Genomic DNA, 24,069 nt, shown 5'->3' with positions numbered 1-24,069 from the left:
CCCTGTCTTATTTTGGGGGAAACACGATATTTAGTATGGGACTTATGGTATAATTGGCTAGAGGAAAGAGGAAAAAAACCAAACAAAGAGAAGAAGAAAGATCAAGAAACTACAAAACAAATACAAAACTGCAGAATCAATAAGGGGGGGAAATACAAGATAGATTGTAGATGATATAAGAAATATGAGAGAATCAAATGTACTATATACACTATATACCAGTGATGGCGAACCTATGGCACACGTGCCACAGGTGGCATGCGGAGCCATTTGTCAGGGCACGTGAGGCGCTGCCCTGTCAGCTGGCCAGCACGCATGCACGTGCTGCCCAGCTGAGTTCACCTTTTTAAAAGCCATTTTACGCCCTCCCCAGGCTCCAGAGGCTTTATAGGAGCCTGGGGAGGGCGAACAGAGCCTCCCCCTCCCTCCCAGAGGGCATCCGGAGGCTTCCCTGACGCCTTCGGAGCGCTTAAAACGACCCTCCGAGCAAACCGGAAGTCACTTCCGGTTTGCTCGGAAGATCCTTTTGAGCGCTCCAAAGGCTTCAGGGAAGCCTCCGGACGGCTCCTGACGCCCCCCGGAGGCCCTCTGGGAGGGAGGGGGAGGCTCTGTTCGCCCTCCCCAGGCTCCTATAAAGCCTCTGGAGCCTGGGGAGGGCGAAAAAAGCATGTAAAAATGGGGGGGTCGCGCGTAGTGTGCGCATGCGCACTGGGGGGGTCGTGCATTGAATTATGGGTGCGGCACGCCCGCACACGACCCCCCTGCGCTCCCCCCACTTGTGGCACGGGAGCCAAAAAAGGTTCACCATCGCTGCTATATACTATACAGTCTGTACGAAATTAGAGGTATAAAATATGAATATAGATTGGGATATAGTTATATAAGATATATATGTGTTGATAAAGGAAACACAATGGATATGTAAAAGATGTAAAGTGTGCTGCAAAGACAATATGATTGTATAAATAAAATAAAAAAACTAAAAAAAAAATGCTCCAAGGACGGCTTTGCTGTTGGTTATATGAGATGAGTGAAAGAGCCAAAGCCAAAGTTAGAATATTTTGGATACGTGATACGACACCTGGAAAAATACGCCATACTTCATTTAGTCCCCCAAATAAACCAAAATGAAAAAGGTCGTCTGTAGTCAGCCTAAGATTGAAAATCAGGCTTGTCAGATGCTACATCTTTTCTATCCTGCTCTACAGAGTGGAGAGTTGGTCTCTGACGGAAAGCCACTTGAAGAGACTAGAAGTATTTGAAAGGTGGAATTAAGACGGCGGTTACATATAAGTTGGGTTGACAAAATCAGAAATGAGGAGGTGATAAGCCTCCTGGGAAAGCCAAGGGAAATCATCGAAACCATAAAAAAACAAAAGTTAGAATATATTGGACATGTGATGCGACACCCAGAAAAATACGGCTTCCTTCACTTAATCCTCCAAGGAAGGATTGAAGGCAAACGAGGTCCAGGCAGAAGAAGAACATCATGGCTTCAAAATCTTTGGACAAAACTCAGCAGCACTTTTTTGTGCGGCTGTTGATAAAAATAGGATCACCAACATGATCGCCAATGCCCAATGATGGATATGGCACAAGAAGAAGAAGAAATGAGTTGAGTTTGAGTATATGGGATAAATTTGCTATTGGTATATTGGTACCTTTCTCCCACTTGATATTCTTGTGACATGCTGGACTATTAAGTTTTATATTGAATTGCTGGGATGGCCTATGAACCTTTGCTTTGTTGTCCTTTTTTGGGGGGTTACATCCAAGGAAGGAGATGATAGTGATGTGGATGATGAGACTATGATGTCCCTCGATGAGAAGCTTTCATCCCTCTTTACTGAGCAGAAGAAGCGCATCCAAGCCAAGAAAGATGAGAAGGAAAAGTTGCGCAAGGAGAAAATCTTGCGTCGGGACTTCAAAATCAAGGTAAGAATCCAGGTTTTTGAGTTTATGACCTATGGCTAGGATCAGCAATCATTTCAATTGTTGGCCACTCTTGCAAAATCTCTTGCATGGCGTACCACGTCCTCAAATACAAATAAGTAAAAATATTCAATAGCCAAAAATTATTTTTAAATATATTTTTATTGTTTACATATAAATACATTGAATACAGTGTAATTGTCCTGGTGTTTCACTTGCTATGAAACAAAGGTAAAAACAAAATAACATACTGTATGTACTATTTTAAATAGTGCTAGTGTTGTACAGTAACTTCTGACCATCATATTTAGTATATCAACTTATCTATCATTCTGAAACCTACATTCTATACCTACATACATAATGTCTCTTTGCATGTCCACCTAACCTGATTCTTTTGCATTGCCACTTATATTCGAACTCTGCTATCATGTCTTCCCTAGTCCTTCTTTTCATTAAACTAATCATACTCAGTTCTTGTAACCATTCTTCCTATGTTTTAGCCTCCAGTCCCCCTATCATCTTTGTTGTTCTTCTCTGCACTCTTTCTATAGTCTCAACTCTAGAAATAATCTCTACAGCTTTTTGTACAGGAGTGTAATGGGTAGCCCACAACTGATTGATGATATGTCATCAAAGAGATCCTATCTTCTTTCTGTCCGTTTTGGTCTTCAGGTTTTTATATCTATATGTTGTCATTGTAAAGATAATTGCTTTAACACTTCAATTTTGGCGATGCTGCCACTAAAATGTCCTCTTTTATGATCTTGTGTGATAATTTCCTTTCTGTCTAACCTTTCAATCTTTTTTTTTTCTACTTCTCCAGCACACTGTCCATCTTTATCGATTTTTGAGCTCAAGAAAACAAAACTCTCATTTTCACTTCTTAGCTGTCAGTTGGGCTATTTTAATTATGATTTCCAAGTATTACTATAAAACTGGAGAGGGGTAGTTAATTTGCAATTCTTTTTTCTGGCTAAACACCAAAAGAATAGTGTGGTGTGGTTTTTTTGTGTTAAACTATTTAAAAATCACTGAATTATATGCTTTTTTTTTGGTCTTAACTTCATAAATGTCTCCCATGGATTGGATGTTAATCAGTGAAGGAGTTCAAGCGTAGATTCCTTCTGCATAACTCTTTCCAGATTTTTGTTTTTCCTGTAGTGGTCGGGTTGCTGTTAACGTGATACGCATCTCTGTTTATTTTTCATTCAGGTCCTGGATTTGGTTGAATTATTTCTGATGAAGCAGGCAGGGAATCCTCTTGTTTTCAATGTCATTGACCCCCTTCTTTCTGTGATTGAGCACAGTATGAGCTCAGACTCCAACAAGCAAGAACAAGATTATCTCCGGAAGACTGCTGATATTTTCACGTGAGTTTCAGAGAAGCGTGTGTGTGTGTGTGTGTAGGGGAGGGGGAGAAAGAGAGAACTATACACATGCCAAGTTACCTGTGCTGAGTTAGGATATTTTTAATTATCTTGACCTGCACTCAGAGGTGGAATTAAATTTGTTTAGCAACCGGTTTTCTGCCCTGTTGCTGGGTGGGCATGGCCATGGTGAGCGTGGCCTACTTGGCCTCCTCCACCAGGAGGAGGTGGTGGGAGCGTTTTCATCCTCCCCAGGCTCTGGAGGCTTTCCTCAAGCCTCCGGGGTCTCCAGAGGCCAGAAATGGGCCCACTTCCCGAACCTCTGGGATGCCCGTTTTTCGCCCTCCCAAAACCTCCGTGCAGGTGCTGCACTTACCTGGCTTCCAAAGCAGGCCACGTGGAGACTCCTGGGAGGGGTGGGCGGGGCTAACCAGTCCTTGTAACTACCGGTTCAGCGAACCAGATGTAAAATTAGCATCCTGTTTGCCTGAACCGGCTGGATACCACCCCTGCTTGCACTTAATACAGTCCCCAATTCCCTGACGTGGCCCGATATTCCGGGCTGTGCAAGCAGTAGGTGAGGCCGTTTGCATGCACAGCTGCACTTGCACAACTGGCAGCCGCTCGTGCTTACCCACGAAGCTCCACTTGCACAGTCAGTGGTCGTTCACCTTTGTGCGCGAAGCTCCATTTGAGCAAGCGATGGGAGTGCGTGTCCGTTGCTTATGCAAATTGAGCTGCATGGGCTCACCCGCTGTGTGCGCGGAGCAATCCCCTCTCTCACCACCGCTGGTTCGCAGAGGTGGAAAAGTTGGGAACCACTACTTTAGACTCCTGTTTCTCAATCTCAGAAACTTTAAGGTGTTATTAGATTATAGAATAAAATGCAAAAGCAAATAGTAGGACACAGTGGAGAGGGGAGAGAAAAGTGAGGAGGGGAGGAGAGAAAGGAAAAAAAAAGGCATTGGCTCCCGACTCTCTCAGTTACAACCCTGATGTGGCCTTCAATGAAATCAAGTTTGACATTCCTGCTTTAGTGAATGATTGGTAGCCTTAGGGCTTCCCACTTGTGGACATTTGGCTTAAAACCATGACTCTACTTCTTCCCATTTCCTCCCTGGCATTTTATCTATATCCATGATGGGAAACCTATGGCATGCGTGCTAGAGGTGGCACGCAGCGGCCTCTCTGATGGACGTGAGCCGTCACCCCAGTTCAGCTCTGCCACGCCTGCCTGCACGCCTCCCACTGGCCAGATGGTCTTTGGGTCTCTGCTGCGCAGGAGCAGGGTGCGAGCGCTTGTGGGACCCCTGGGTGTGCGTGTACACGGGGCGGGGCCCATGCCCGCATTGCATTTTAGACACGCTTTAGGCACTCAGTTCGGAAAACGTTAACCATCACTGATCTATATGTTATTGTACAAGTTACATGGATTTTAATTATGACTTGCTTAGAGCCGGTGTGATAGAAAGGCTAAGCACAACTGTGAGAATTAAAGTTTGTGGAATGTTCTTTTTTGGGTTTTTAGGAACAGCTTGTGTAGATCCAAGCAATACTGCAAAAATGTGTCTTCTATCCGGGAGGAACTGCACACCTTGCTAGAAAGTTTGGTGAAGAGAAGCTGCAAGCAGAATGACTCTTCAGTTGCCCTCTATTACTTCAGGTGAGTTCTCTGCACAGACCATGCACGCATGAAATGCCTTTTTAAGTTCTGCTTGAGTACAAGGAGTCCTCGTCTTACAACAGCTCATTTAATGACCGTTCAAAGTTGCAACGGCACTGGAAAAAAAAACTGGTTTGCAACTGGTTCATATTTATGACGGTTGCAATGTCCCAGGGTCATGTAATCCCCTTTGGTGAATTTCTGACAAGCAAAGTCAATGGGGAAGACAAAATTCGCTTAACAACTGGGTGACTAACTTAACAACTAGAATAGAATAGAATAACAGAGTTGGAAGAGACCTTGGAGGTCTTCTAGTCCAACCTCCTGCTTAGGCACTACTATTGTGATGTGCTTCCCACATACCTTAGTTAACTGACTAATGAACTGTAGCGTAGTGATTCATTTAACAGTGGTAAAATGGGGCAAAATTCCTTTAATAAATGTTTCATTTAGCAACATCAATTTTTGATGAATTGTCCTAAGTCGAGGGCTACCTGTACTGAAGGATGTCTATATTTTTATCTTATCAACCCGTAGCCTGAACCTGTGAGTTTGCAGTTAAGAAAAACAAGATATCTGTTCTTTCTTTTAAATAATAGGAAAGAAAGTGGCCAATCCTTAATGATCATTTACCTATTTATTAAATTTACATGCCCGCCCCAATCTCATTATCCAAAGCCACTAAATCTTAAAGGACTAAACAAGCAACATTTAGGCCTTGCATTGAAAATGTCATCATTTCTCTGGATCGTTATCTAAATCTGGAGGTGATTAAAAGGAGGCTCCTTTTCTTATTAATTGAATAACCTTCCCCTGAAGGCTCACATCACACTTTCCTCACTGCGGACTAAAAATAAATGTTTGCCTGTGTTTTACATTATAAATAATACATTTGCATTCCCAGTGTAGAATTCTCTGATCAGCCCTTTGCTTGCTTTATTAATTTGGTTTCCTTTTAATTTTATGAAAGGTATCTGTGAGCCACTCCAGGGACCTAATGTTACAGCACTTAGCAATAGCACTTAGACTTATAAACCGCTTCACCGTGCTTTACGGCTGTCTGTAAGTGGCTTACAGAGTCAGCCTATCGCCCCCAACAATCTGGGTCCTCATTTTACTGACCTCAGAAGGATGGAAGCAGGGGTGGGATTCATTTTGTTTTACTACCGGTTCTGTGGGCGTGGCTTGGTAGGTGTGGTGTGGCCGGTGTGGCAGGGGAAGGATACTGTAAAACCTCCATTCCTTCCCCACTCCAGGGGAAGGATACTGTAAAACCTCCATTCCCTCCCCACTCCAGGGGAAGGATACTGTAAAAACCCCATTCCCTCCCCACTCCAGGGGAAGGATACTGTAAAACCTCCATTCCCTCCCCACTCCAGGAGAAGGATACTGTAAAAACCCCATTCCCTCCCCACTCCAGGGGAAGGATACTGTATGATCTCCATTCCCTCCCCACTCCAGGGGAAGGATACTGTAAAAACCCCATTCCCTCCCCACTCCAGGGGAAGGATACTGTAAAACCTCCATTCCCTCCCCACTCCAGGGGAAGGATACTGTAAAAACCCCATTCCCTCCCCACTCCAGGGGAAGGATACTGTAAAACCTCCATTCCCTCCCCACTCCAGGGGAAGGATACTGTAAAAACCCCATTCCCTCCCCACTCCAGGGGAAGAATACTGTATGATCTCCATTCCCTCCCCACTCCAGGGGAAGGATACTGTAAAAACCCCATTCCCTCCCCACTCCAGGGGAAGGATACTGTAAAAACCCCATTCCCTACCCACTCCAGGGGAAGGATACTGTAAAATCTCCATTCCCTCCCCACTCCAGGGGAAGGATACTGTATGATCTCCATTCCCTCCCCACTCCAGGGGAAGGATACTGCAAAATCCTCATTTCCTCCCGATCAGCTGGGACTCGGGAGGCAGAGAATAGTTGGTGGCGGGGCCAATCACAGGTGGTATTTACCCGTTCTCCAAACTACTCAAAATTTCTGCTACTGGTTCTCCAGAACTGATCAGAACCTGCTGAATACCACCTCTGGATGGAAGGCTGAGTCAACCTTGAGACTGGTGAGATTTGAACAGCCAAATTGCAGGCAGCCAGCAGGCAGCGGAAATTGCCTGCAGTACTAACCACTGGGCCACCACAGCTCTTGCTGCGAATGCAGAGGTTAGGCTCCTGCGTATATGTAAATCCATACTGATTTTTGCTGCAGAATGTTGTATATTTAACAGCACTTTTCTTTGGCTGTTTCTTCATTCTGTTTTTAGTGGATCGTTGTATCTTTTCCGAGTATTGAGGGGAAATGCACCTGCTGATGAAATGGCTTCAGAAGATGCACAGACAAAAAAGAAAAAGAAAAATCCAGAGGAAGATGAAGGGTCACCCGCACAGGTAAGGGGTTGTCCCATTTCCCCTCTCTTGGGATGACAAATTCAGCTCTGTTCTGCCAATGTAGGTATTTTGGAGCTGTCATCAGAAAATGCCTCCTGCATGCTGATGCTCTTCCAAAATCGGAACCTAATTAGGAAATGCACCATCAGAAATTTCCAATCCCAGCTGTATCTTGGCTGGATTTATGAGGAATCTGACACTGAACTATCAGAGGGATGGCATTTTCTCCCTTGCTTGCTGAATAATATCATTATTATTTTTTAAGCTCTTAATGCGTTTCAAGTCTGTTGCTAGCTGCTGGTTTGCTGCTTCTGTAGATGACACTATAAGCAAAACGATGGAGCATAAAATACTTTAAATAAGCAAGAAGATACAGGTAATCTTACAGGTATTCCCCAGGTTTTGTCCATCTGTCCCAGCATCCCCGCAGTCACACAATTGTGATCTGGGTGGCCGGCAGCTTACTATATAAATTCACCCAGCAATCACATAGTCGCCATTTGTGACCTTTCCTTCTGCCTTCCCCAGAAAGTCAATGGGGAAGCCAGCAGGAAAGGTTGCAGGTCTCCTTCACTCCACACTCCGCAGGTCTCCCCAGCTCCTCTGTACTTGCACTGCGTTCACCACTTGTGCACTCCAGCACATCTTCTCTGAGCCTTGTTGCACCACCCTTGCACACTCCTGTGCACTCTCCTCATGTGTTGCTGCACCTCCTCCCCTCCATTTGTGTTCCTCCAAGCACCCTCCCTGAGCCTCCTCACATCTCTCCTCCACTCCTGTGCACCCACTCACTCCTTAACCCCACCAAGCAGCAACTACCCCATGCCTCACTGCCCTTGTCCTGCACTGGTATGGTTGCATTTACTTCCACCCAGTATCAGTCATCTCAAGCCTTGCTGCACTTGTGCCACCCTGGTCACTAGCACTCTGCTGCACAACCATCCTCATCTGGCAGCAGCTACTTATTTGATTGACTGACTGCTTTTTTTTTTTGCAAACTGATTTTGGTTGTCAGAGGGAACTCAGACGGGAAGGAAGTTAGTAGGACTGCTTGTGTTCTGACCTAGGCTTCCCCAGCAGCACGAAGCCAAGTCCTCGTCCCGATAAACCCCTTTTATTTAATTTACAGTGAATTCTCCAGCAAAGTCTCAGCCCACAGTCTTTCCAGATAGTTCACAATTACCGACCTTTATTAGGCTTGGAGAGCGGCCAGGCCGATATCTTTCAGATGCCGCAATACTTGGCAAGAATGCAGGAATGAACTAATTGCCTCCTGCAAACACCCCTCCCCTTTCACTGCTCTTTTATTCCCTATGGGAGGGGCCATTCACAGCCCCTCTGTGGCCTTACTCCCAATTGACCCTTGTTCCTTAGCTGTTCCCTTTGTCTGACAACTCTGCATGCACACACTGGGAACAGGCTCCAGCTGTTCGTCTGCCTCACTGCTGTCTGACTCCAAAGGCAGCTGATAACTGTCAGGCGGCCCTGGCCCCCTCTCTGGCTCTGATATAGAGCACTCGTCAGAGCCTTCCCCAGACTCCAGGATTGGCCCATGTTCAGTGGTGGGTTCCAGATCCCGTTCCAACCCGTATGGTTGGAACGGGCCCGGCATCGCCCACATGTACGCGCGCAGCGCGCACATGCATCGTACCTACCTGCGATGCCTCTACAAGCCTCCAGCTGCTCGGCGGAGCGTTGCTCAGGCACCATACGTGCCATGCACTTGCGCAGAAGTGGCAAAGGCTTAAAGGACAGGTAAGGAGCTCGGATGGGCGGGTGGGCCTTCTGGAGCACCGTACTGGAACGGTACCCAGGCAGGCTCCGGGCAGACTCCAGTACGCTCGTACCGGGGCATACCGCCTGCAACCCACCACTGCCCATGTTCCTCCCCAACCTCCTCACTGTCCGAATCTGCTGCCAGCTCTGCTGGTCGCTGGCGGTCCACAACAGCTTGCAACTACTGCAGTTCAGTTAATGACGGCGGTTGGTACTGTTGTTTAAGCGGTGCAGTCATGCTTTATGACTGCATGGCTTAGCAGCAGAAGTTCCAGTACCAATTGCTGCTGTTAACTTGAGAGCTACCCATAAGTGTGCTTGTGTGTTGCATATACATGTCTGGAGTAGAGCTGTGCAGGCGTTAAAAATTCTTTGGAAGTGTTTTGGGTTTTGCCCGTGCTTGACACATTGGTGTTATTTATCAAATCATTGATTTCAGGCTTCTGTGCCAACCTCCAAAAGTTGCCATCGATTTAAAAGTCTTATTCATTCAATGAGATGATTCATTCAAGCCGTGGCATTTCTCCCCCCCCCTCCCTGACCACGTGAGACCCAGTCTGCTTCTTTCTAACAATTTTTTGAAACCTGTGACTTTGATATGCATTCCCTGTTTTCACACATTTAAAGGCAAGCCTACCTGTAAACCCTAATTTTATATTTCCTGCTTTGTGTCACACCTTGCGCAGAGCTATTCTTAGGAACTGTTGAATTGCGGTAAAGATAGATGACTTGCCAAATATTTCCTCCTTCACTTTTTTGCCATTCTAGCATATTGATCTTGGCAGTCTGGATCTGGAACGGGTGACTACTGTATACAAGGAAGCCTTGAACTTGTTTCTGACAAAACGCAAGAGCCCGCTGACTGGGGCCATGTTCCTTGACTTGTTTGAACGCCACCCGGTAGGTGAATTGCCTCAATTTCCCATTTTCCACATCACTATTACAGGTTGTCTTCACTTAATGACCACAATCAAGTTTGGCAACTTCATCAATGAGTGACATGTTCATTAAGCGAGACATCAGTGTGACTGCGATGGGATTAACAGAGTTGGAAGGGACCTTGTAGGTCATCTAGTCCAACCCCCAGCCCAAGCAGGAGACCCTACATCATTTCTGACAAACGGCAGTCCAGTCTCTTCTTAAAAGTTTCCAGTGATGAAGTTCCTACAACTTCTGAAGGCAACTTCTGTTCCATTGATTGAGCGTTCTCACTGTCAAAAGATTTCTCCTTATAATACAATACAATACAATACAATAGTAGAGTTGGAAGGGACCTTGGAGGCCTTCTAGTCCAACCCCCTGCCTAGGCAGGAAACCCTATACCATTTCAGACAGATGGCTATCCAACATCTTCTTAAAGACTTCCAGTGTTGGGGCATTCACAACTTCTGGAAGCAACTTCTGTTCCACTGATTAATTGTTCTAACTGTCAGGAAATTTCTCCTCAGTTCTAAGTTGCCTCTCTCCTTGATTAGTTTCCACCCATTGCTTCTTGTTCTACCCTCAGGTGCCTTGGAGAATAGTTTGACTCCCTGGTTATTTCCAGGTTGAATCTCTCCTTGATCAGTTTCCATCCATTATTTCTCGTCTGGGCTTCAGGTGCTTTGGAGAATAGCTTGACCCCTTCCTCTCTGTGGCAGCCCCTCAAATATTGGAACACTGTTATCATGTCTCCCGTGGTCCTTCTCTTCACTAGACTAGCCATGCCCAGTTCCTGCAACTGTTCTTCATATGTTTTAGCCTCCGGTGCCCTAATCATCCTGGTTGCTCTTCTCTGCACTTTTTCTAGAGTCTCAACATCTTTTTTTATAGCGTGGTGACCAAAACTGGATGCAGTATTCTATAAGAACTTCATTTTCATTTCTGTTAAGCAAATCATCTGCAGTCATTAAGCAAGACATCGTATCACCATGATTTGCAGTCTTTTATTGCTGTCTTCTCCATTGTCAGAAGCCAACTGTGAAGCACATAGTTGGCAATTGTGTAACTGTAGGATGTCACTACATTCATAAATACCTTCTGGTTGTGAACCATCCAAATGTTGATCACCTGACCCGTGATCAATGCTGCATCAGTTGTAAGTGTGAGGACTGGCCATAAAAATCACTTTTTCATTGCTATTCCAATTTCAAACGGTTGCTAGAAAGGGCAGTTGTTAAATGAGGACTTCCTGTATTGACCTTGGTAAACGCATGTTTATTTGTTGCCCATCGGATGCATGTGGGGAAAGCATCCTCCCTCAAAGGAAAGGCATTTTTGGATTTTTTTGACCAAAGAGTAGTCTTCCATATCTCATTTCATCTTCTCTAGGATTGTAACTTTGAAGTGTAATGGGGCTTCAAAACCCTCTCCCCGCACCAAATTCCCACATTGGGAATTTTGACAGCTAATCACATGCAGTGGTGGGTTTCAATTTTTTTTAGAACCTCTTCTGTAAGTGTGGCCTGCTTTGTGGGAGTGGCTTGCCAGCCATGTGACCGGGTGGGAGTGGCTTGCCAGCCATGTGACCGGGTGGGAGTGGCTTGCCAGCCATGTGACCGGGTAGGAGTGGCTTGCCAGCCATGTGACTGGGTGGGCATGGCCAACTTGTAAAATGTGGTGAAACTCCCTTAACAATGCTCTTGCTTAGCAACCAAAATGTTGGCTCAGAAACTCTGGCATTTGAAGCACGCAAGTCTTAAAGGTGTCAAGTTACAAGACCCTTGCACCCCTAACCCTTTAGAAAAAAAAAACCAGGGGTGTTCAAACTTGACAGCTTTAAGACTTGTGGACTTCAACTCCCAGAATTCCTCCTCTTGCTCGTCATCTTGATGATGGGCGGATGGGCGGGGGGAGGGAGCTGGAACTGGTTCTAACCGGCAGATTTGTGCAACCTCTTCTATAGAATAGGTTAGAACTTGCAGGAACCCACCCCTGATCACATGTTAACCTAGCACCTAGTGATGACTAATCTTATCATAGCTGTGTGCCAAAAGTGCAATAATGCAATGCATGTGCGACCCTCCCACCCACCCCGCCCCAGGCATGCATCCACATGCGAACCCCCTGCACTCTCCCTGCTCCCTACGCTTGCGCATGAACGGGCAAACCCCCCACACGTGTAGTAACCCCCCACGCATGTGCGTGCGACCTCCCGCGCTCCCCATATGCACGAACATCTTCTGCACACACCCCTCCCACAGCGCACGCCCGGCAGGGACATGAAAACCAGCTGGTCGATAGGAGGTGCACGCGCATGTGTGGTGGAGCTGAGCTGGGGCAACGGCTCATGGGCCTGCAGAGAGGGCTCTGCGTGCCACATGTGGCATACATGCATGCCATAGGTTCACCATCACGCACCTAGCATGTTGTGAGATGTGATTAGCACATCCCACATTCCCAGTTTTCAGAGCTGTAGCTAACAAATTTCAAGGGAGGCCATACAGGACAGAGTAATCCAGGGGTGGGTAACTATGGCAACTTTATGACCTGAGGACTTCAACTCCCAGAATTCCTGAGCCTTCATGGCCAGCTCAGGAATTCTGGGAATTGAAGTCTATAAGTTATAAAGTTACCGTAGTTGTGCACCTCTGGACTAATCTATGATGAAGCTGATTTTTCTTGTAGGGTTCCTTCTGACATTGTGGCACCTAGTGGCACATGGACATTGTGGCACAAATACCAGAGGTCAATACTGGACAATACCTGTGATGTGAATAGAACCAGAGAAGAATAACCTTTTAATGCAGCATCCTGTTTCTAACAGGATATAAATAGGACATGAAAGAAACAGCCTTCTCCGATAGTTTATTTGTTGTTGTCAGTTGCAAAGTTGTGTCTGACCCATTGCGACCCCATGGACAACGTTCCTCCAGGCCTTCCTGTCCTCTACCATCTTCTGGAGTCCATTTAAACTCAAGCCGACTGCTTCAGTGATTCCATCCAGCCACCTCATTTTCTGTCGCCCCTTTCTTCTTTTGCCTTCAATCTTTCCCAGTCAGAATTAGTATTCAGAGGCAATACCTCTGAACGTAGGGGGGTGTATGTACCATCCCACTTAATCATATTGATTGTTTCTGCTGCAAATTTGCCTAATCGGCTTTTAAAATCCCCTTCCACCTCATGTTGTGACAGCGCGTTCCCCTAATTGCCTTCTTCCTTTTTTGTCTGATCGACACTCAGTTGAACCGAATGTGGGTATTTTTAAGGGAGTTTTTGTTGCCTATTTGCAGAGTATATTTCCAAATATGGCTCAGGCCTATTAATTGCCAGTCTTTTGTTTCCTGACAGATGATGTGCAAGCAATTAATTGAGGTAGTTGTCAAGTCGATCACAGATGGAGCCCGGCAGCACCAGCAGGTAAGTGCAGATGCAAACCAATTGAGAAGAGAAAATGTCTCTTAGGCAGTGGGTTCTCTAGTGGAGATTATACACTAGGCTTACACCTTTCACTAAACGATGATTTTGTTTCTTAGGCTTTAGCTTAATATAAAATGTTTGAACCCAGCCACTCCCGCTTGTAATACTTGCACCCTAGTGTTAGGTAAACCAGGTTATTAAGGCTTTTGCTTCTAAAAATAATTAGGGTGTAGCATAATTTGTGAGCCCTGGTTACGAGTGAGTTCCTGTCTCATTCCTTTTCCCTTTAATTTGCAAATTTCCTTTATGGCTGATATTATACCTGTGTCGCTGCTAATTATGATTAGTATCCATCGAAGTCCCTAACATAATCAAGATAATGACAGTTGCATTACAATCCCCCACGGAGTCTTACGATTGGGACAGGTTATGCTAAATGCTGTTTGAGGAAGGGACGAGAAGAGGATAATTCACAATTATTTCTCCTCCTACGCATTCTTCTGTCGGGCTTCTGTCATTTGTGTTCTGTCTGTTCTGATTCTAACCAATCTCTTTCTTAATTAGGATTTGTCAATTAGCAAATCCAATTTTTATTCGTGTCTAGCTGATAGCTTCAGCAATAATGAAGACATAGTGCTCAATCACGATTAATACGTGGAAGGGAAGAGGGAAATACCTTGTAGTGCAGTCCTACCCGTCAACTGTCCAAGGTGGGAAAACCTCTGACGTACCAGATGTTGCCAGAAGCCAATCTCTTTGAAGGAGATGGATGGTCTAGAACAGTGATGGCGAACCTTTTTGGCACCGACTGCTGAAAAGTTTTGCGGAAATGTCATGCACCAGCACACATGCTCAGCGGAGCTCCACTCCGGAAAAGCCTAACTCCCAGGTTCTAGCTTAGGTGCGCACATGACAATCAGCTGGCCAGCATACATGCACATACTGGTTTTCAGCAGCGCCGCACGCAGGAAGGACAGCTGATCATCTTGCATGCATGCATGCCAGAAACCCAGAAGATAAACAGGTGAAAGGGCGCATGCCGGGCGACATGGCTTTGCATGCCACTTTGGGCACGTGTGCCATAGGTTCACCATCACCGGTCTAGAACTATGAAATATAAACAAACAAACAAATAATAAAACCTCAGACAACGTGCCTATTGCAGGGGATCCTCGGAATTAGTTCAGCATCTGGCAGCCCACTGTCTTAAAACATCCTCAGACGAGCATGACAAAATACTGAACAACTAGGATGTTTCTCTCGTAGTTTTGCCATGTTTCTACACCTGTGTGGTTCATAATGACTGCTGACTCTTGCTGCAATCTGCCTCCCTTAGCAGTAGCAATAGCAGTTGGACTCATATTCCACTTCGCAGTGGCTTGCAGCCCCTTCTTAAGCGGTTCGCAGAGTCAGCCTATGGCCCCCAACAATCTGGCTCCTCATTTTACCCACCTCGGAAGGGTGGAAGGCTGAGTCGACCTTGAGCCGGTCAGGATCGAACTGTCAGTCGGCACAGTCAGCCTGCAATGCTGCATTCTAACCATTGCGCCCTTTTCATCTGATGATGTTGCCCCGTCTTTGAACAGGCCCTTCCCTTTTTCTCTCCCCCACCCCATTTGCAAATTGTAATAACTTCGAATTAATATTAGATGGAAACGGATGAGCTGGTCGAGCTGCTAAAGTTTGCCTTGAACGTCTAGCAGCGTCTAGTGCGCTGTTGGCAATTCCGGTAGTTATAATCTCGGGACGTGTCTAGAATGTGGAATGATGTAAGAAGATTGTTTTCCTGGGAGTCTCTGTGCTGCGTATCGTTGTCTCTCTGATACTGCTCATAAGTTCTGATGCTCTGCTTTTTTCAGCCCTTCACCCCACTCCAGTGGTGGGTTGCAGGCGGTATGCCCCAATACGGGTTGCCTGCCCGGAGCACCGGGTACCGTTCTGGTACGGTGCTCCGGAGGGCCCACCTGCCTGCCTGAGCTCCTTACCTGTCTTTTAAAGCCTTTGGCGCTTCCGCGCACCCGCATGGGGTGCACAGTGCCTGCACAGCGCTCCGCTGAGCAGCTGGAGGCTTGCGGAGGCTTGCGGAGGTGTCGCTGGCAGGTACAACGCATGCGTGTGCTGCGTGTGTGTAGGGGTGTCCATGTGGACGCCGCTGGGCCCTTTTCCAACCGTACTGGTTGGAACAGGATCCGGAACCCACCACTGCCCCACTCCCCATTAATATAATCTGATTTAATTTCTTTGACAGTTTCTTCTAGTCACTGGGAGATCAAGTCAAAATGGTTTCCTCAAATCATTCTCCCTGTGTGAATGCACGTTTTTCCTCCAAGCATGTGTATGTGTTTGTGTAGGAGGATTCTCTTTATTTTTTTTTATTTTTTTCCCCCTGATTCCAGTCTTCATTTATCTCTGCATTGTGAGCAATTTACATATTCATGCTCAAAAGTACCGTTAATTACACAGTGTTTCCTCCCAGATGAGTGAACACAGGAGTGGAGCTGTCACTCTTCCAGAGTTTTAGAAGGAGTTTACTGCTGAATCATGCCTGTAATTAAGATCAGAGTGGCTTTCCATTAAATACATACATTGTCTTTTTAATTGCAACAATGCTTGAAATACTGAAATCAGCTTGATTAAGGCAGCTAACAAATATAATAAACTATCTGATAACCTGAGGTTGCCTGGGTATTTATTTATCCTAATCCATGCATCTCTCCTCAAAAATAATCCCGGACCAAACATAATTTCTAATGTTGGATTTTCCCCCTTACCTGAGGGAGCCCCCCTGTGGAGTACTGCAAAACCATTACCATGGCAGCTCCCCTGCGCTGTACAGTAGAAGCCATTTTAAGGTACAAGAGGCTGCATCTTAACAGAACACCCCCCCAAGGGGTTTTAGGGGGTGTACTACCTCACGTTATTTGTTTCCAGAGAGTAAATTATCTGCGTACCAAGTTTGGTTGAAATTGCTGGCGGCGTTCCAGAGTTATTCTGGAACATACGCACACAGCCATTTTTATATATATAGATAAATAACCAGATTAGTAGTAGTAATTTTTAAATGTCTTGGTTTGCTGGGATAAGGTAGCTAAAAGCTAATCCAAATATTTAAAAACATACCAGTATTTAAATAAAGGGTGCCTCCATGATTAATAGCTGCATTCTGCTTACAGTAGTTGTAAAACTAATTCTTTTACGGTTTTGGCATAGATGTTTCCACCAGTTGGTAAAAACATTTTGCATACAGTATGGCTTGTAATAGAGTGAATTATCACTATTAACCTCTAAATCTGCTTTGCCTGCTGCCAGTCATAGCTTTCTGGGTTTTTTTCCTTACTGCATTTAGTAGCAGTCTAGTGCATTTAGTAGCAATCAAAATGTGTTGATTTATTACATTAAAAAAAAAAACACCTACCTTTATTTTTTTTTAAAGTAAGAGTAATATAATTATCTTCGCCTCTCACCAATCCTAAAAGATACGCTACGCTAAATGATGGCACAGAAGGCTGATAGATGCCAAGGAAAGACTAGGCATAATCAATCAATCAATCAATCAATCAACCAATCAATAGGTCTGACATTGGTTTTGAACCTAGGTCTTCCTTCTCTCTTTCAATTCTCATATAAGTTGTGTTCATGAGAATGACATGCTTGATGAAGGATAACAGGAGCCATTGTATTACTCAACCCAATTTGAGCTATAAATTAACCGCAACATGCTAAGCTAACATGTGATTAGCTAGCTTGTCCTCTGGTGTATTGTGTGCGTACAGCCAATATAGGGGTTCACACTGAAATAGTGTATGAAGGGGGCTCGAAGTATTTGCTGCAGCTGTGTATGATTGATCGGAAGCCAGTATCTCCCCATCATCCCTACATACAGGAGTTCTGGATACATAAAAGAGATGGGGGGAAAGATTGTTGGGGGCTCTGCAAAGGGGAGTTAATATGTGACCCCCAGCAATGTACTCTGAACCCATGAACTTTTGCCAGTGGCTGGAGGGTATGCGTGATCCAGATGGTCCTGTTAGCGTCACTTCCAAGTGACTTAATTTAAGAAAATGCAAATTTCAAAACACATCTTGGTTCATGTAAGACAGGGGTGACAAACTGGATTTCTTCGAGGGCCAGATCAGCATTGTAGTTTTCCCAGGGGTGGGAATCAAAAATTTTAGCAACCAGTTCTCTGCCTGGTTGCTAGGTGGGCTTGGCCATATTGGGTGTGGCCTATTCGGCCTCCTGCACCATAGCAAGGGTGGGGTGGGGGAATTTTTACCCTCCACAGGTTCCAGGGGCTTTCCTCAAGCCTCCGGGAGGGCGAAAACGGCCTCCCCTGGGCTCCGGAGGCCCTCTGGAGGCCAGAAATGCGCCTGTTTCCAGAACTTCTGGGAGACCTGCTTTTTGCCCTTCCAGAGCTTCTGTGCAAGCCCTGCACTTACCTGGCATCCAAAACGGGCTGTGTGGAGATTCCTGGGAGCGCAGGGGGGGTGGGTGGGATCAGCCAGTCTTTACAACTACCGGTTCAGCGAACCAGAGGTAAAATTAGCATCTGCTTCGCCCGAATCGACTGAATCCCACCTCCGAGTTCTCCTCTGCGAGGTGTGTGGGGCAGAGGGGACAAATCTAGTAAAAAACATTGTAAAATGGGGCAAAACTCACTTAACAAATTTCTCACTTAACAACATAAATTTGGGGCTCAATTGTGGTCTTAAGTTGAGGACTACCTGTAATGACCTACAAATAAGGTGTTTCTCTAGCTTGTTATACATCATGCTAAGCAATAGCTGTGTCATTTTGAGGGCCACACTTATCCTTGAGGGATCATGCATGCTCAAAAAAGTGGCATGGCCAGGACGAAAGCTAATTTTAACAATTGAAATGCAATTAGCATTATGTTAAAATCAGTAAGATAATTCAGCCCATATAGATTCATTCATCTTTGCTTTAGTGACATTCAAAGTTAAAACTTGAGGGCAGATTCTGGAAAGCCACAGTGGCATTTGAGTATGGGGGGCGTGGTCTACAGAACTCAGTTGCACACACTTGTGCTAAATTTGTTTATTTAAACACAGTGTCAGGATTCCAAATAGCATACAAAAGTAAATCAGAGTATTGCTCAAAGTTCCAATTTATTAAGAGAGCCATGTTGGCACATCTGAGAAAACCCGAACCTTAAACCTTCCCGGTTTTCCCCACCCAGTTGAAAGTTCAAAATCTTGCCCCCACATCCACAAGTCCATCACATGGTCCAATCTTCCACTGCCATGCTGGCAGTTCCACCCATCCAGTTCTGGTCAGATACAGAGGTGCAGAGACAAAGGATGACCTTGGCTTTCTAGAAGGAATTTTGTTTTGGCTACATAGCATCTACCTCCGTACAGTCCCCCCTCCCATTTTCCCACAATATAAAAAGGCATAGTAGAATAATAAAAAATGTGGCAGGCGAGAGATCCAAGAGAAATATGGCTGCAGGCCTGACACATGGTTTATTGAATGATCCAATGTTGATTAACTTTACTTTTTTAAAAAAGTATTTTAATACAAACAATCCATCTTCCATTTAAAAATGTCATCAGGGTACAAATAGCGTGTGCAATAACAATTAAAATTTACAACTTATTTACTCGTGACTTAATACTAATATACATAACATATCTGATACTATAACAATCCTCTTCTTAAATTATTTAATGTTATTAATATATTTTCTGTATTTCACTAATCTACTTTCATTTCTGATTTTCATATTTGTTCTCTAACCATCGGTAGAATCGTTCCCATATGCTATAAAATTCGGTTTCCTCCTTCTCTTTAATTGCAAGTGTTAACTTATTCATTTCTGCACATTCAAATATTTTCCTAATTACATTCTCATCTGTAGGAATCTCTTCACTTTTCCAGTATTGTGCAAATACAATCTTATTACATGGATAATCAAATATACATTTTCTTTATTATAAGTTTCTGGTAAAATCCCCAGCTAAAATATTTCGGGTTTCAAATCAATATGTTGTTGTGTCATTTTTTCCAACTACGTATGTATTTTTGTCCAATACTTTTTGGCTTCTTCACATGTCCACTGCAATACCGGGGCGCCCTTCGCACAGTCACTCATGCGCTTGTGACGTCCCGGCTAGACTACTGTAACTCTCTCTACATGGGGCTCCCCTTGAGATGCACCCGAAGGCTACAGCTGGTTCAGAATGCGGCCGCGCGGGCAGTCTCGGGAGTCTCTAGCTACTCCCACGTAACACCTCTCCTGCGCGGGCTACACTGGCTGCCTGTGGCTTTTCGGGTGTGTTTCAAGGTGTTGACCATCATCTTTAAGGCGCTCCATGGCAGAGGACCTAGTTATTTGCGGGATCGTATCCTGCCCCATACATCCTTTCGGCCGATTCGCTCACACAGAGAGGGACTCCTCCGGGTGCCATCCACTAGGCTGTGCCAGCGGGTGACACCTAGGGGCCTTCTCTGTGGCGGCCCCGACCCTCTGGAATGACCTTCCTCCCGACATTAGAATGACTATGGATCTCCGCTCCTTCCGTCAGAAACTTAAAACCCACCTATTCCAGCTAGCCGGCTTGGCCTAATTCCACCTTTCCCACCTCAGTTTTATCTCTAAATTTTTAGGATTGGTTTTAGGGTCTGTTTTTAATTTTTATAAATTCGTACAGGGGTGGTTTAATTTGATTTTTAGCTATATATATGACTGTTTATATGGTTTTTAAATTTATTCCTGTACACCGCCCCGAGTCCCTCCGGGGAGAGGGGGCGGTCTAGAAATCTAATAAATTGAATTGAATTGAATATTGATTAACTTTACTAATACATATTGAAATGGTACCGGTTTTCCTGCCTGAGGAGAGGGTTGGATCTCCAAGATCCCTTCTAGCTCTGTTATTCCGTTATCTGAACCAGGTTTTTTTCTTAAATCCACAGTGGCTGGGTTTACACAACACACAAAATCAAACCAAACAAATCAACTCATGTGTTAGCTATATGGCACCAACAGCAATGTATTCCTGTAGCAAGCCTTTAGTGACTACAGAGGGTTCAGTTGACCAAGGGAACTGGCAGAAAGAGTGATGGAGTAAACAGAGAATGTCTTGAAATAGAAAACGGATCAATAACTAATTTAGAAGATGACTTCATTCTCTGCTATAGCCAGAGAAATCCTGATTCATTGAGATTAAAAGGTTCAGTACATGCTTTTAAAAAAGGTTAAATTACTTGCATAAAAATTCAGGTTCTAGAGCAGTGCTGGCGAACCTTTTCAGCACCGGGTGCTGAAACGGGAGCGCATGCGGGGAAGCGCCGGAAACCGGAAGAGCAGCTCCATGGCGCGTACACGGTTGAGTGTCAGAAACCAGAAAAGTAGTTCCCTGGTCATCTGGCGTGCATGCGCGTGCGAAGTCCAGCTGCTGGCATGTATGCACGCATCAGAAACCAAAAGCTCAGCTTCCTGGCATGTGCATGCGTGCCCGGGAGCTGCTCTTCCGGTTTCCAGCACTCCCGCACACACAAAGAACAGCTGGGACCCAGAAGAGCAATGGGAGATGGCTGGCGTGCCTAGAGAGATAGCCCTGCGTGCCACTTCTGGCACGCATGTCTTAGGTTCACCATCACAGTTCTAGAGTATGTGCAATTTATGCTTCCTTTTTTTTGATTTCTCAGTGAGTCCATTCGGCTGAAATCCTAGAGAGCAACAATATCTAGTCTTTAAAAAGCAAAAGAGAGCTTAGCTCTAGTTTCCTGTTTTCCATATTTAATTAGCTCTCTCTCGCTTCCTATTTTTAAGAAGCCGCCTACGCTAGTCAAGATGGAAAAGAGCTAAGTCCTGCTAAATGGGAAGGACTCTGGCGTCAGGCCAGAAGAGTGCTTAAGCTATTTTAATTTCGAGCGAGCCAATAGATCATTTTCTCTCTCTCCTTAAAATTCAGGAGATCCAGCGTTCTTTCATTTAGTAGCTTCTCTGATTCAGTTAACCTTCTGTTTCAGTCTTAGGACGTCAGCATTTGTTACACATAAAAAGGCAAAAAAGTCCTTATGGTACATCTGAAGCCTGCCAATTGTTATTTAATGTTTTAGATGCAAATCCCTTTTCACCCCTTTTGGAAGGTCTTTTCACCCCTTTGGGTGGTCTACCAGAGACCTGGGAATTTGAGGGTTCCACATAGTACAGGTACTTCTCCACTTATGACTTAATTAAGCCCAGATTTTCTGTTGTTAAGTAATGTCAGGTTATTGTCATCAATAACCAAGAAAGAAAACTCCCAACTCCATTGTTCATGGAATTAAAATACTTTTACTGGTTATGCAAAGATAGCAACGAAAGTAAAGCAAGATCTGAGCCAGAAAGGCTCGAACAAGTACTATCAAATGATAACCCAGCCCCCTCCCTCCAATAACCCCACCCTAGTGTCCAATCTGCAACTACTCCTGTACCATTTATTCCCATCTCAAATACCATGCCCCCACCCTCCCCGTTTCTATGGCAGCCGATAGCAAGTAAGTGAAGCAGAGGCTGACATCTAGGACTTTTGTTAAGTGAGTTTTGCTCCATTTTATGATCTTTCTTGCATCCGTTGTTAAGTGAATGACTGCAGTTGATAAATTAGTAACCCAGTTGTTAAATGAATCTGGCTTGGCCATTGACTTTGCTTGTCAGAAGGTCGCAATAGGTGATCACGTAATCTTGGGACACAGCAACGGTCATAAATCCGAACCAGATGCCAAACATCTGAATTTTGATCACATGATCAAGGGGATTCTGGAAAGGTTGTAAGTGTGAAAAATGGTCCTCAGTCACTTTTTCCGTTGTCGTTGTAACTTTGAACGGTCACTAAGTGAATTGTTGTAAGCCGAGGACTACCTGTGGTGACCATTCAAACTTATACTGAACAGCACTGAAAAAAAATGACATGATTGTTTTTTACACTTATATTGCAACATTCCTGTTGTGACATGATCAAAATTTGGATGATTGGCATCTCGCCAATGAGATGGAGTGTTCCAGGGTCATGTGATCAGCTGTTGCAACCTCAGAGAAGCAAAGATCGTGGTTCATTTAACAATTATATATTGAGAAAATCAGTTTAGGTTGACATGCGGGATCGCATCCTGCCCCATACATCCCTACGACCAATTCGCTCTCACAGAGAGGGACTCCTCCGGGTGCCGTCCACTAAGCAGTGCCAGAGGGCGGCGCCCAGGAGTAGGGCCTTCTCTGTGATGGGCCCAGCCCTCTGGAATGACCTCCCCCCGTATATTAGGATTACCACCGACCTCCGCTCCTTCCGTTCAAAACTCAAGACCCACCTTTTTCAACTAGCAGGCCTGGCTCAACCATAGCTCCATTTTATTCCTCCTGGCAATTTTTAAACTTGTAATTCCCATTGGGGTTTTAATTTAACTTATTTTAATATTTATATGTTATTATAATCATTGTATTGTGTTTTATACCTCCTCCGTACAATGTGTAATTTTATAATATGTGTTTTTATTTATTGTACGCCGCCCCGAGTCCCTTTGTGGAGAGGGAGCGGCTAACAAATTTAATAAAATAAATAAATAAATAAATAAATAAATAAAAAGTAAGAATTGAAGAGAAATTTGTTGCAGGCATGTTCTAATGTAAGTTTAATCAACCCTACTTAAGTATCAGTGAAAATTGGAATGCAGCATATGGTTTAATGTGTATGCTTCAGATATTTCAGTGTTGTACCACAATTTAAAAATTGTACACATGCATTTTTATTTTTAGCATGAAATACAAGCATAAAGATGTTATTAGGGATGAGAAAGAATCTTTTGGCTTCTTAAAACTGAAATTTATTATTAGCAGCTCAACTGTAATCCAAGATACTTTATGCTATAATAAAATTGTTAGTTTTTAAGTTCCATAAGATTCTCACTAATCTGATGTTGGATGAAAGACAACTTGAGTTCCCATAAAAATAGATAATCAAATCACTCTTCATTCTTTTCATATGCATGTTTCTACAAGTTTTTTCATTCTTCCAATGTAATTTGCAATTTATGCCTCCTTGTTCTTCAGTGTAAAGATTTCTCTTCATCCTGAACGGTATGAGAAAGCATAGTTGTCAGGTGATTATGTTTGTGTCACATTAGTTTATCTACTCTTTAGCAAGACAAACATGGTTTCTCTACAGTTAGTCCTTGACTTACGACCAGTCACTTAGCAACCGTTTGAAATTATGACCAACTTACCTTGGGGCTACTTACGTTCCACAATTGAAGTTCCAATGGTCGGCCCCAATCATTTGTGTGACCAAGCTTTGTGTGTTCGGCATCACAGTCACATTTATGGGTGTTGCAACTTTGCAGTGTTGCGTGGTCAGGTGACTATATTTTATGATGGCTTTGTTGAAAATGGCACCACCTTCCAATTTTTGGCAAAACCGCACCCGTAGCCAACCATTGGTTTGCTTAATGACTGCACTGCTTTCTTAATGACCGCAGCAAGAAAGGCAAAATAGTAAAATACAACTGTTGCGACTTACGACTATGATTGACGGGCTCCATTATGGGACTACTTGTGGTTCTCCTTTCAACAAGCCTGTTCTTTGTAAT

At 44.5% G+C, this 24,069-nt stretch overlaps 1 protein-coding gene across 1 annotated transcript in view; it reads left to right on the top strand.

Annotated features, from left to right (window-relative positions):
* Nucleotides 1–24,069, top strand: part of MYBBP1A (MYB binding protein 1a) — a 93,383-nt gene that overhangs the window by 36,365 nt on the left and 32,949 nt on the right. Inside the window, exons 18-23 of the mRNA XM_081941405.1 lie at nucleotides 1,777–1,935; nucleotides 3,148–3,305; nucleotides 4,831–4,965; nucleotides 7,239–7,362; nucleotides 9,907–10,038; nucleotides 13,408–13,476. Coding sequence (XP_081797531.1) covers nucleotides 1,777–1,935; nucleotides 3,148–3,305; nucleotides 4,831–4,965; nucleotides 7,239–7,362; nucleotides 9,907–10,038; nucleotides 13,408–13,476 — 777 coding nt within the window. The remainder of the gene's footprint in view (nucleotides 1–1,776; nucleotides 1,936–3,147; nucleotides 3,306–4,830; nucleotides 4,966–7,238; nucleotides 7,363–9,906; nucleotides 10,039–13,407; nucleotides 13,477–24,069) is intronic.

This window comes from Natrix helvetica (assembly GCF_964273705.1).
Source record: "Natrix helvetica genome assembly, chromosome: 2".
In the NCBI taxonomy this organism is placed as follows: Eukaryota; Metazoa; Chordata; class Lepidosauria; order Squamata; family Natricidae; genus Natrix; species Natrix helvetica.
Note: the sequence above shows the minus strand (reverse complement) of the source record. Positions and strands in the feature narration are given on the sequence as shown.